General features: G+C 42.2%; 1 protein-coding gene across 19 annotated transcripts in view; it reads left to right on the top strand.

The window, feature by feature from the left end:
* Positions 1-14012, top strand: part of RBFOX1 (RNA binding fox-1 homolog 1) — a 2189093-nt gene that overhangs the window by 2137868 nt on the left and 37213 nt on the right. For 7 of the 19 annotated variants that reach the window (XM_073792340.1, XM_073792334.1, XM_073792338.1 and 4 more), the window contains 2 exons: positions 8883-8925; positions 13513-13577. In XM_073792340.1, the coding sequence (XP_073648441.1) occupies positions 8883-8925; positions 13513-13577 (108 nt within the window). Of the gene's footprint in view, positions 1-2454; positions 2495-8882; positions 8926-13512; positions 13578-14012 lie in introns of all 19 variants that reach the window. The other 12 variants (XM_033840125.2, XM_033840121.2, XM_033840122.2 and 9 more) reach the window with 3 other exon arrangements.

The raw sequence follows: 14012 nt of genomic DNA, 5'->3' as shown, positions 1-14012 counted from the left end.
TCACTCAATAGATATTTACTTACATCTTCAGTGTGAAAAGCAATGTGTTGGCCATCAAGTGGGATAGAATGTCGAGTAAGCTATTGGGTGCAACTTTCAGGGCGAAATGAGCTGCCTACACAAATGCCTTTAATATTTGACCAATATTTAAAATTGTTGGACCAAGTGAGGATCTGAGGATCGGAAAACGTGGTGCTGGTGTTCACAGGGAGGAGGAAGAACTCCGCTTGGGGTGGGCACTGGATAAAGCTCATAGCGATGTGATATTTAATTAGAACTTTGTTGGCAACTGCCTCACTCATCACTTTGCACACATCACCTAACTCAATCCTCCCTTGACGTGGGCACTTAACCTCCTTCCCCATTTCACAGATGAAGAAGTGAAGCTCAGGTAGCTTAGGTCATTAGTCCCAGGGCGCATAGCTGCTGACTGCTGAGGCTGTGACCCAGATGCCCGTGTGTTTCCTCTCTAACTTGGCTCTTGAATGGTGTTCTGCTTTTGGATGAGGTTATCAGGAGATAAGGCTTCCCTGGCACAAGGACCAGCACTTGCAAGGGCGTGATGTCATGGAGGAATGGACAGTGTGACGTCTTGGGGGAATGGACAGTGCTGTTCTGATCTGGCTGAATGATCAGCTCTGGGCCCAGTCTTGTTGGCAGAGGCCAGCCCTGGCTTCTGACCCCCAACAGGCAGTATCTTTTTATGTTGGAAACGTTGAAAGAGAAATCAAAGCCTAGCTCAGGATGCCACTTACCTCTGTATCTCGGATTAGGGTTTGACGCTGCTTGACAAGTGCTCTTGTGAACCGGAGCGCCTTTTCGATCCAAACAAAAACAGCTGAAAGCGATTCCTACTGACCTCCTTAGCATGTGAAATCCCTGCCCCGTTTTTAAAGATGATGGTACTTGGGGTTTAACCAATCAACTCTGAAAAGCTCTGAGAAGCACGCTGCAGTGTTCTCCAGCAAACCAGTGTCACTGCCGTGTGCGTGTGTGCATGTGCGTGTTGTCGAGTGTCTCGCCTTGGCTCTCGATATGCTTGGCTTACCTGCGGGTCCACTCTGCTCCTGAAACCTGCTGGAATCCTTCGGTAATCAAAGTCCTGCTTCTGTCAGGACTGCAGCTCCATTCGACGGTGGGGCGCATTGGAGAATTTGCGGTGGGGCGCATTTGACAGAATCATAAATCATCTGTAAATTCCAGGGGAAGAGATCAGGGAAGGTTATTAATAACAACTGCTATCCTTTGGAAACATGCCTTAGAAACCCGCATTTTTGTATCTGAGATGTTCTGGGATCTTCACAAAGGCCTGTGAGGTGCGCAGGCTACATGGGATCCTCATTAAACCCGTTTTAATGCTCAGGAATTTTAAGTCAGTTTCCTAGGAGCACAGAGCTGTGAGCTGCTTTTCCTGGATATTTCACTCGAGGTAAACCAGAAAACTTCTGGAAAAGTCCAGGATCTTTTATTTACCCCATCCTGTGAAGTCCCTTCTCTCTGAGATGACTTAAATGGACAGCAATCAGAGAGCTGCTGTGAGGCCAGGCTTGTTCAATCATTACGTGGGCGTCTGCTTAGTCTGGTTATAATTTATGCGAATATACACACAGACATAGGCGTGTACACACACATGACTCATGAGCCCACGTACACACAGATGTGCACACACATACTACACACATCATATGCACATCTACATTCATATACACATGCACACACATGCACTTATACGCATGTACACGGTATACACATGCACACACGTATGCATTTACATGTTCAAAGTAACGCACACATTCATATGCATATATACGCACGAAGCTCACCCATATACAAAAGCACACATATATTTTTGCACACACATCTACACACCTGTTCACACACCCGTATAATTAGAGATATTCTACATGTACCATAAAAGAGGGGCACGTGGAATTACCAAATAGAATACTAGAGTGTGAAAGAATACAGAAGAAAGTTTCTGAGATCGTCTGGATTGTGCAGTGCCCCTGAGGTCACTCAGCTCTAACCCGTACTGAAAATGTGACATCCATACGCCTGCTCTTATCGATCATATATTTTAAGCAGATGATTTTTTTTCCCGGGGGACCTAGATGGTTTGGCTGAATGCAAACCCCGATCCTCATATCTGCGTGGGTCACTTAAAATAAACGTGAATCCTCTCTGCATTTCTGCACCCCTCCGGAAAGATTGGAAAGTCTGGTACCCAGCACGCCGCCATGTCTTGATTCTGGGCCGACACCGAACCCCAGCCTAATTTTCTCAGTCTGATGGACTGCCGTTGTCTCCAACCTCCTTAACCAATCTGAAAACGATCCTCGGTTCCTGTGTTTCGGATCTTGTGACCAGACTAACTTCGCCAGTGCAGGGGTTGGTGTGTCTGCATGGGGAAATGCACTAATATGAATGTTTTTCTTTGTGTGTGCACCCTTGCAGTGTTGTTTACCAGGATGGATTTTATGGTGCAGACATTTATGTAAGTATTCATTAACGTGCATGCCATCCTTGTTTCCTCCCGAGTCATTCTTTTTACAAGTTTGCTGCAAATTTCTCTACTGGGTGCCGCCCATTTCCTCTTCCTGTGAGAAAGAGTTCAAAGGCTTGGAGGACTGAAGGCCTTCTGCTCATGATAGCTATCGTGCCGTTGAGTGAGTGGCATTAACTGCCTGATGAACTTCAGAATAAACGCAAAACACCTTCCCCAAAAAGATGACATTTTTCCCATGTCAAGTTAAAGACCCTCCTTCAACAAGAAATCCTCTCTGAAGTTCTCAGTATGGTCTGTGTGGTTTCAGTATAATATGTAGGATGACAGCTGTAGTTACCAGCTGTAGAGGGTGAAACTATATTTTCATGGCTGATGTTTTGGATGTTTTCTTGTAAATATATTTAATTGTTGATCACTACAGCCCCAGAAAGATATTTCTTCCCCCAAACCCCGTTTCTCTCTCTCTCTCCCCCACTGATGATTTTAGCAAGAAATATCTCCTAACAAAATACAGGCCAACTTGTGCATTCAACTCTTACTTTTTTCAACTCTTTATTCCCTCCATCTCCCCCAAACAGTTACCTGATTTAGAATTATTTGTCCAATTTAGAATTGTTTGTTAAATGGTACCACTTTATTAAGCTTTTCACTTTTAGAGAAGAGGAGGATGTTTCTCATTATGGGGCCATAATTAAATTTACCTAACTTGATCTAGAGGTAGTTATTCACCCATGGTATGATATTAGCCTCAATGTTTTGAAAATGACTTGGAATAAACACAATTTAAAAGAAATGGGTGGAGTTGGGGGTATTTTCTAAATCATATCATTTTTATTACGAGGGACCTCAAATAAATTCAGTGGAATCATATTTGTTGTTTTATAGATTAGATAACAAAGAAAAATGTAACCATATTTCTGATCAAATTGAGGCAATTTACTAGAAAATAGGAAAGACACTAGTTATTTAATTTCCTTCCCTTCGAATTTCAAATAATTACAATTTTGAGGCAGAGTATTAATCTCCATCAATGATGAACTTGGGTTTTATTATAATTGCATCAAGTACATTTATTATAATCTGTGGGTTAGGTTTTTTTTCCCCCCCTTAATGAAATGAAAGAGCAACCTACATGTTCTCTATTCACCCAGGGAACAACCTATTTCCTTCTTGTGTTTGTAGCTCCATCCACTCCTTCTCAAGTCCTCTTTTTCCAAACTTTGAGTTTATACCATTTTAAATAGAGAAGCAGGCAGGGGCTAAACAGGCTGGACCTCCTCCAAATCCTCAGTTAACCCATGAACCCCAACATCAGTCTACACCCTTCCCCTAGGGTAGCCTCTGGATAGAGGATGCAAATGGAGGGAGTTAGGACTTAGTTTAGGACATTTTTTTTTTAATTTGGGAAATGGAGGAGAGTAGAGAAGGGATGGAGAAATTAGAAAAAAAGAAAATACACAGAAAGGAAAACTATCTTCATCAACACTCACCCAAGGGGAAAAAACATGTGGACATTACTAAGCCTAGCTAAAATCAAACACATTACAATTATTAGCAGCCATTTACTGAGTGTTCCCTTCTCTATAAAATGACAAAAATTTATTGAATTATTTGTAAGATGACAATGACTTATTGAATTATTTGTGCTGTCCTATGGGTAGGTCAAATTGGTGTCTCTTCCTTGCCTCATAGCTTTTTAGTTTTTTTTGTTGTTGTTGTTGTTGTTTTTTGCGGTACGCGGGCCTCTAACTGTTGTGGCCTCTCCCGTTGCGGAGCACAGGCTCCGGACGCGCAGGCTCAGCAGCCATGGCTCACGGGCCCAGCCACTCCGCGGCATGTGGGATCTTCCCAGACCGGGGCACAAACCCGTGTCCCCTGCATCGGCAGGCAGACTCTCAACCACTGCGCCACCAGGGAAGCCCTGCCTCATAGCTTTTTGTATAACAGGAAGTAGAAGCTTCCTGAAGGTACAGGTAGTAGGAGCCCACAAATAAGGAAAAAGAACGGGCGAGAGTAACAGATAGAGAACATCTGCATTGGTTGAGACCAATGAAAAGCCGCGAGAACAAGGCAAGTAGAGAGAGCAAAGGGACTCAGAGGAGAGCATCCAGACTAAGGTGGAAAGAGAAACTCCATTCAGGGAGAAAAACTCCAAAAAAGTCCCTTTGTGCTTTCGGTTCCTTTTGGGGGTTTTGCTTCCCACTGGGTGAGGTTTGGATGAACAGAGTTACGTCAATAACTTCAAGTCCTGAGTTTCCTGGTGCCAAGGCTTAGAAATCTGTCCCTTTTGCCCTTATCAAGCCACCCTACTAGCCAAAAACATTTATATATTTTTCCCACTGTTCATATTATGATAAGATTTTAAGGAGGCAGCTCCAGACAGGCAATTTGGTGACGGAAAAGCTAACTGAAATACGAAGTTTTAGCTTTGTTTACGCAGCACATTTCTGTCCTCTTTCCAGGAAGGTAGCTTCTGGAATACTTTACTCTGTATCTGAAGGCGGCTTTGGAATCTTGCTGCATGGGTGGTGTATGTATGTGGGGGACAGTGATGAACTAGACTCTGCCCCATCAGGGCAGCAAACCAAGGGCTCATAGATGGCCTTAAGTTGATTTAAGGCAAAAAAGAATATGAATATTTCCTGCACTCTAAAGCTTATGGTGCAGGATTCATCCTGGCCAGAAGTATATTATAATCTTGAATGTGCTATTTCAAGCTGCTACCCCTACCTCCTTTTAGATACTGGTATGTTCTGATGATTAGAAATGTCCCCCGCGCTCCATTTTTTTTTAAAGAAATGATGATTAAAGAGGTTCATAAAAAGGCACGCAAGGTTCTATTTTATATAAAGGAAGTGTGTGGCTTGCTCGTTTGATCTCATTAAAAATAGTGCACTAGCACAGGGAGATCAGCTCGGTGCTTTGTGACCACCTAGAGGGGTGGGATAGGGAGGGTGGGAGAGAGACGCAAGGGGTGGGTATGGGGATATTTGTATACGTATAGCTGATTCACTTTGTTGTACTGCAGAAACTAACACAACATTATAAAGCAATTATACTCCAATAAAGGTGTTTAAAAAAATAGTGCACAATAAATAGGTCTAGGGCCATCCTGAGAAGACCTGGGACATGTCTTAGACACATTGGTCCCCTCTAATAGGTCTAAACCAGTTATTTCTTTTTCATTTTATTGGGCAGAGTAGTAAGCTTCTGGCTTTGGTTACTTTTAAGGAAAGTAAGGGGAGGCTGCTCTCCAAATCTTCCTGCCCCGGTTATCCTCAGCCTTGACAGTGGATCAGAGCAACCCAGCAACTATAACAGCATGGGTACCGGAACGACTGACCTTTTGTACATACCCTGCTTTCTCCACTCCTTCTCCTCTTTGTCGTCCAAGGTCCCCATCCCTCCCACCTGATGGTGGAGCCCTCTGGCATCTCCCAGTCCTGCCAGAGCACAGAGGATTTGAAAGACCCGCAGGATCCCCGTAACTAGCAATCCCCCTTACCTAGAATTAGCTCCTCTTAAACGTCTCAGGGAAGAGAAGATTGAAGCGAGAGAGAGAGAGTGATAAGCATGGACATCCTGAAAGTGCTGGAGGCAGTGGATTTGTAGGAAGATGCTGTGAGCTAGAAGCTAAGGTTCAAAACCAGGGCCGCTCCTTTGGGCTGAGTGCAGAGAAGAATCATCTTACTCGGGAGCCCAGCCCTGCAGGGGAAATACTGCCTGTTATGCTCAGGCCCAGTGCAGATGGCCACACGTCAGAGGACACAAGGGGTTTCTGAGTCAGCAAGGAGGGTCACAAAAGTCGTCACGTGGGTCCCTTCTACCTGAGGACACACTACATACACACACACACACACAAACACACACACACTTTTAGTATTTTGAAAGGGAGGAATTGAGCTTCCATCACTAGCCTATCAAACCTACAAATTCACTCATTGTTTAGTGGTACCCATTTCCATAACTTCTTTTGAATTAAAAAGTGGGCCATGGCACAGCATTGTAAATCAACTATACGTCAATAAAAAAAAAAGTGGGCCAAGTTAATGAAAAAATATATAAACAATAGGAGAAGCGATACATGGGGATGATCAACCATTTGAAAGTTGAAGGACCACGTCCCCAGGACCTGCAAAGCAATCCATTAGATTTAGGGGTGAAGCTAGAGATCTCATAAGGCTGGCGTCAATCAAGGAGCTGAAAATAAGGGTTACTGAACTGAACCAAGACAAGTGTTTTCACCTGCTCAGGGAGATAGCAAAGAATATGGCATTTGATCAAAAGATAACTATTGAAAATGCAGAGAAGGAAATGATAATAGAGCTGTTAAAAAAGATCTGAGAAACTCTCAGTAGAAACAAAAGTAAGAGAGTAGAGTTCTGGGCACTGGAAAGAAGGGAAGAGAAGACGGGGGAGCAGGAGGGCAGAGAGAGCCAGAGAGTGAGAGGAAGAGTGAGAGAGAGAGATGATATAGAGTAATGGTATCTTTTTTTTCTTGTTTTTTTTTTAGAGCTGCATTGGGTCTTCATTGCAGGCTTTCTCTAGTTGCGGCGAGTGGGGATTCTCTTCGCTGTGGTGGGCAGGCTTCTCATTGCAGTGGCTTCTCTTGTTGCAGAGCACGGGCTCTAGGCGCGTGGGCTTCATTAGTTGTGACATGCGGGCTCAGTAGTTGTGGTTCACGGGCTCTAGAGTGCAGGTTCAGTAGTGTGGCACACGGGCTTAGTTGCTTCACGGCACGTGGGATCTTCCCGGACCAGGGCTCAAACTCGTGTCCCCTGCATTGGCAGGCAGATTCTTAACCACCATGCCACCAGGGAAGTCCTGATGACATAGACTATAAATGTTAACCTCGCTCCCTTTTATTAGAAAAGCCCTAAGCTTTCTAACACTCAATGCAGCTGAGAGGCTCCCTAGTGAATATGTCTGGATGAGATTCCAGTGCATTTCTGCATCATGCCTAAATCCCGTTATAACAAGGTTCTGGGTGACACCATGACTTAAATACAATTATTTCTGCATTCATGTCACTCTGCTGTCCATGGATCTTAAAAAGGTGTCCTCATTTCACTGATGTTTGAGCTCAGGACAGAAGTGTCAGTAGCATTGAAAGGTGGGAAGAGAAAATTCTCCAGATAAAAACCCCAAGTGTTTATTCCTGAGATCCTGTTTTCAGGATCTGATCCAGCTGGGGGTCGTCATTAGGCTGGTCAGTAACGATGGGGGAGGAGGCAACAGCCCATCCAGAAGTTAAGCAGGTCCTGTGTAAGAGACAAGACACTCAACTGTTACATCACCTCATTCCCTCTGCACATGGTCCTATCAAGGAGCAATCTCATTACCCATCACCTCCATTTTTTTTTTTCCCGGAGGAGGAAACTTTTTTCAGGAAAGAGATGAAATTATTTGTTCAGAAATCTTCACTGTCACTGGGGTTTGAGCCCATGTGATCTAATTGCCGAGTTCAACCCTTAAGCCCTGGGCCAACAGAATAACACTGTTGTCCCTATTGAGCAAACTTGAGAAATGCAGTGAAAGAAAGGAAAGGGGGAGAGTGAGAAGTGAGAGGATAATGGAGAGTGTATGGGGTGGACAAGCCACAGGGAATAATATCTGTACTTGAAACATTCAAATAAGCGAGAGAGAGAGAGAGAGAGAGAGAGAGAAAGAACTTTTACAGTTGTAGTTCCATAAATGTAGATTTTAACTTAAAAAGGAAGGCTAAGTAGAACTAAATTGGAAAGAAAAGCCAGACTATATAAAAAATATATATTACACACACACACACACACACACAATGTTTCTTGTCATATATGTTAAAAGCAGCTTTGATAGCTTCATTGTGATTCATTGTTTCATGAAATGCAATTGTGTTGTGTTATTACATGAAATTAAATTTAAAAAATATAAAGGCGTTGATACAGTTATGGTTGCTACTGTGCTGTCATCCTAATTGCCTCAGTCATTAGGCAGCAAAGGTAAATCCTCAGGTGTTCCAGAGAATTCCAATCATGAGATAAAGAGAGAAATGTGAGCGAGTTAACTTGAACTATTGAAATATGCTGGTAGGGGAAGAAGCCATGAAAATATCCTTTTTTCTTCTTTAAAAATAAACACAGGTTATAACACAAATACGGTGAGTGCGGTTTGATCCCCAGCCCCACCGTCTCGATACTCTCAGTTACAGAGATTTTGTAGCTAAAAAAGGCTCGGCATTGCTTAGTCTTTCTTTTGGTTTGATGGGTCACTCTTAGGTCTTAGTGAAATAAGAGAAGCAAACTTGTAAATGAATTGCTCTGGAATTTCTGTCTGACTTATGCATTTTCTTTTATTTCATTTTTGCATTGAAAAACATTACATTTCTGTTTCCTTATAGAGTAGTGTATCAAGAGCCTGTGTATGGCAATAAATTGCTGCAGGTATGAAATCCCGGCTGGTGGAAAAACTCATCACTATTGATTGTGGGTTTGCTGTGAAATCCTACTAACAAGACAGTTGCGGGGAGGGGAGATGGTCTCTAACATAGAAGGAGGAAAGACTTAACTGAATTTTCCAGTTTTGATGTGAATTCTTCTAGAAGAGAGATGCTCATCATGAAATGTTTCCCTCTTTGCTAGATTGTGTGTCAAAAGGTCTGGCTTGGCTCTTCATTTCTTGGCTTAAAATGTATCTGGCTTCAATGAATATAAACTCAGTGAAAATAATTCAAGGGTTTCATTGAACCAATAGTCTGAAAAAAATTTTTTAGTAGGTTCCTGGAGTCAACTGGGATGGTTAAACCAAAAAGCCTTTTATACATCCAGCATTGAGAGTCAGCATAGCTAACATAACTTCCCCTGGTTTCATTGTAGCTTCTTATAAATTTATTTCACAACTTTTGCCGTAGCTCTGAAACCTATTTCCCACTGCTGAAACAACACCCAAATGAACGAACTTGTAGGAAGGAAACAGAAAAAAATCAACACATCCATCGAAGTGTAGCTGGCTAGGTCTAAAACCAACATTAAAACTGTCAAATAAAAGGAAAGAGGAATGAAAACTAATGATCAGTGGGAGTTTTATTACATGGGTTTCCCTGTAACCTGCATCCTCGTTTTGGTTCAGTATTAAGTCAATTAAGAAGGTACTTTTTTTTTTTACTGTGAGATTAATCAAGTTTTAATAAGAAATCTAATATAAAAAATGGGTACTTGGACCTAGGAGAGGACCAAATAGTTAAAATTCCTGACATCAACTTTTATTTTCACTTTCTAAGAAAACAGGACTTCTATTGCCATATTTCAAAAATAGCTGAACATACGCAGATAAAAGAGTAATGATTTATATTTATGTTTTACATTTTGCAGATGTTCTTTAAATGTCATTATAGTGAATCAATTTTATGTATATTATTAATCCACCTGTTTTAGACAAAGTGAGATCCTTGGATGTTCTCAGAAAGGAAAAGCCCTGCCCAATCCCTGTGTCCCCACCAATGACAAAAATTTTACCTCGCTTCCTAAGCAATTCGCCGTTTGGATATTTGAACATCTTTTTCCAAAAGTATGCCCTCAAGTTTAAACGTGTGATTTCCGTTGTCAAACCACTCTGTGATGCAATGGAGAGCCACAGGGCTCATTAATAATGCTTTACAAAGTTCCACAAATGAGTATCCAGTTTCATTTCATTTCACTCAGCATCTCCCAAACCTGTTTGGCCATGAAACCTTGCCCTTCCCTGCCACTATGAATATCCCACCAAGCACAGTTTTGAAAATGGTTCATTGGTGTATCATTAAAGGTCCTTAGTTGGTAATTTCCCCCAGTGGACCTCCAGAAGTCTTGCTAACAAAGGAAGTGTTTCTGACCATGTGAGTCGGTATCTCCCATGGCCACATCTGGTGGTGGTGGCCAGGTTGAGAGGGGAAATCCATAATGACATTTAAAATGTGTATGTTCTATAAGTTCACACTTGTATTTTGCTGCCTAGCATGTGAAAGTGAGTACATTTTGTGAGTAGGGAGTGTAGACCATTTTGTGTTTGTCATCCCTTTTTTACCTTTGGTTTGGTGGTAGGAAAAATCTACTCACCAAGGATGCATTTTTTTGTCCTAAGGTCTGGGAGGACCAGTTTCAATGTGAACATGGTTTGGTGACCGCAGATAGGAGTGAGTGCTTCTTTTTTCAGACATTACTCCAGAACCTTGCAGAAGCTTTGGCTTTGCTCAACGAGCTGCAAAATATAGGGCAATAAAACTGATTAGAGTCACCTGTTAGAACGGCTAATTAAAGCAATTTGTATTTTTTTTATTACTTTACAGTGTATGAACACATATACGGAGTTAATACACAACTCTGGTTTTCCCCTTAAACGGATTTCATACAGAAGAAAAATAGCGAACGAAGACAATGCAGTATATAGATGTGGTGACACCCAGCCGTCCAGTCCTTTTCTTTTTCCAATTATTACATATTTCAGGGATCACTTAGGCCTGGACTGTCCAGTACTGTAGCCACCAGCCCCATGTGGTTGTGTACGTTTAAATTCAAATGAACTCAACTTAAAGAAATCAAAAACTCCATTTGGTGTACCAGCCACACTTCAAGGGTTCAGTAGACATTTAGGACAAGCAGCTACCATACTGGACAGCAAAGATATAGAACATTTCTGATATCATCAGGTCTGCTGGACAGCAAGAAGATCACTGACCAAGGTCAAAAGCTCTCCACTGGTTCCACAGACTTTAGCAAACTATGACCTTGACTCATGAATCAGGAATACTTGTAAAGACATTCTTGAATAACAAAGATAAGTATCAGGACATTGACCACTTGTGCCTGTCTTGCATGGAAACACATTTATTTTCTCTAAATGGCCAAGTCATTAGGCAGACATACAGAGGATGGATCTTTCCTGAAGCGTTATAGATAAGTCCCTCTGAAGGATCCCAGGTGTACACACATCCATTTTATATTCATGCAATAAGTATCAACCTAATAGTGAGGTTTGTTTTAGGTGTATTCTATTTGCACTGCCACAGTTTTTCCCACTTATCAAGCTTGCTACCTACTTCCATTGACGGAAAACATTGCAGAAGTTGGGGGAGTCCTACAGAGTTCAAAGAAGGTTTGCAGGCAGGACGTGGCCAGAAATCTTTACTGGGACCAAATTCACAGTCACCAAGGCATGATTGATTGACACGGAACTTGATGCAAAGAACTTTGCAATAACTTTTCTTTTCCGTTCTGGAAGTGAAAGAAAAAATGAAACACACACTCAAACTTTCTCCATTCAGAGCTTTCAGCTGGTTGCAGCTAAGGCCTCCTAGCAATCAGGAAGCCAATGCCAGCCCCTCCCTTCCTCATTAAGTTCAGGAACATACATACCTGCAGACCTGTGTCTTTTATGGCTGCGTGATGAAAGCTGAAGAGATGGGCAAGCAGATGGAAAGAATGGCTCCAGAACTCTGGTGACCCCGATTTTCCCTCAGCCCATCGGTCTGTATTCCTCAGCGCATCACTCTGTATCTGGAGCTTGGTGCTGGGTGTGACAATTGCTTTGGTTTTCCATCTCCTCAGCACATTTAATGAGTTTCTCCATTCCTAATTAGAGGACATGGTGTTTGGAACACCAGGTGGTATCTGGCTAAGACCTCTTTTTTTAACTTTCACATTGTTTTTCAAGGGAGACTTTTTTTTTTAATACTGGCTCCAAATTATTGGTGATTATCTGTCAGCATGTCTTGGAGGTATCGTCTCTAGCATGATCCAAAGAAGGAACTTGATTAAGGAGAAACTAGCTTTTTGGAATTGCTGTGTAAGTGATAGCGACGCTTCTTGCAGTTTTCTCGTTCATCTGTTTTCTATCCTATACCTAGAGCCAAATATAATGAACTCCTTCACCCAAAACCCTACCATTAAATCCCCCCATTACACCAGTTATTTATGCTGTTAGATGCCCTCTGACATCGCAGTCTGTCCTGAATTGCCCCTTTCCAGTGAGGGTGAGAACCCTTCTCCCAGAGGATTATGGGACTATGTATTCTAATTAGAACCTGAATGGTCCCTGTGTTATCGGTGGAGACTGGATCCTGCTTGTTAACTGTGCTGAAATCATTCGACGGTGGTTGATGTATCGCTGTGGTCTGCTGAGCAAGGAGCTCTGTTATTTTCACAGTTTGATAATCAATGCTCCACTGAACACAGTTCCTTTAGAATATGCCCATTTGTTTGTCCTCTGCTTAATTGAACAATTGCAATTACTGGTACATACAACTAAATGTTAATTATTTTTCTCAGATTTTTTTCTCTCCTAATGATTTTATTTACAAATTGGAAGACTTTGTATTTTCCACACCAAACAAATTCTCCATCTGAACCAGTGTGATATCTTTAGCTGAAAAGACAGAATTTTTAAGTGCTCACCATTCCTTTTTTTAATCATTACGTGATATATAGAAAGCTGGAGACAGTCTTCTTTAACTGCTTTAGTGGTTGAACAACTACACGTGCAAGAGATGGCTAATACACTTTCAATCAAAGGGTTATCTTATTTTTTTAATAAATATCAAAGTAAGACAGCAGGGCATCAGCTTGACCAATATTGGATTTTTAAGGAAGTAATCAAAGATTGAATAAAATGTAAGTTAATAGCTGATAAGTAAAGGTAAAGCATACTCATTTGTGAAAATCTGGAAAGTTCAGCAAAGCATAAAGAGCGTTTAAATAATTCCCCATAATCCTCCCCACCCCAAAACAATTACCATAAATTAACATGTAGGTACATCTCTTGCAAAGGGTCTCTGGGTTGTCCCTTTGGGATATGCTTACAACTGCTAACCTTTAACATCCAGCTGGGGTTGGTGGTCCACCCCCCATCTTTCTGGCGTGTTTCCATACTAAGCTTTCATTAACCTCCACTTTAGTTTGTTAGAGGTGGGTAACCACTGTTCTGATGTGGTCTCACAATCGGGCGCCCTGAGTTCGCTTCCTCTGCGTTCCTAAGTCCACTTTCTCCTTGTGTTTTAGGGTGGTTACGCTGCATATCGCTACGCCCAGCCCACCCCTGCCACTGCTGCTGCCTACAGTGACAGGTAAGGGCCTTCCTTCTCATGCTTGACATTTACCTGGAAATTAACTTAACTCGTGGGAGACGAGATTCTCGTCTGGTCTTGGTGCAAATGCATGACTGCTGGGGAGGCAGCACCCCAAAAGTTAGGTCTCATGGTGAAGGTCAACAGGGGGCCACATAGAGAGAGGATGCACAATGACGCCTAGCTCATTCTAAACACTCGCCCTCTCTGCTGAGACACAAAGATAGTGATACACTTTGTCCGTGCAGAGTTGTTTTCCTGATCTCAATTCCTGTGACAGCACACCTTGCATGCACAAAGTATACTCCCTGTACCAATCTTCTCATGGTCTTCTCTGTAAGACCCTGGTTTCATCTAACGCATAGGACAAAAACCAGGAGATGATCCTGCAGGTTTACCTCGATTTTCAGCACCCCGTTTCCCCTTATTTTTTTT

The sequence above is a fragment of the Tursiops truncatus genome, chromosome 15 (genome assembly GCF_011762595.2).
Source record: "Tursiops truncatus isolate mTurTru1 chromosome 15, mTurTru1.mat.Y, whole genome shotgun sequence".
NCBI lineage: Eukaryota > Metazoa > Chordata > Mammalia > Artiodactyla > Delphinidae > Tursiops > Tursiops truncatus.
The sequence above is the reverse complement of the archived record's forward strand: the minus strand, read 5'-3'. Positions and strand labels throughout refer to the sequence as shown.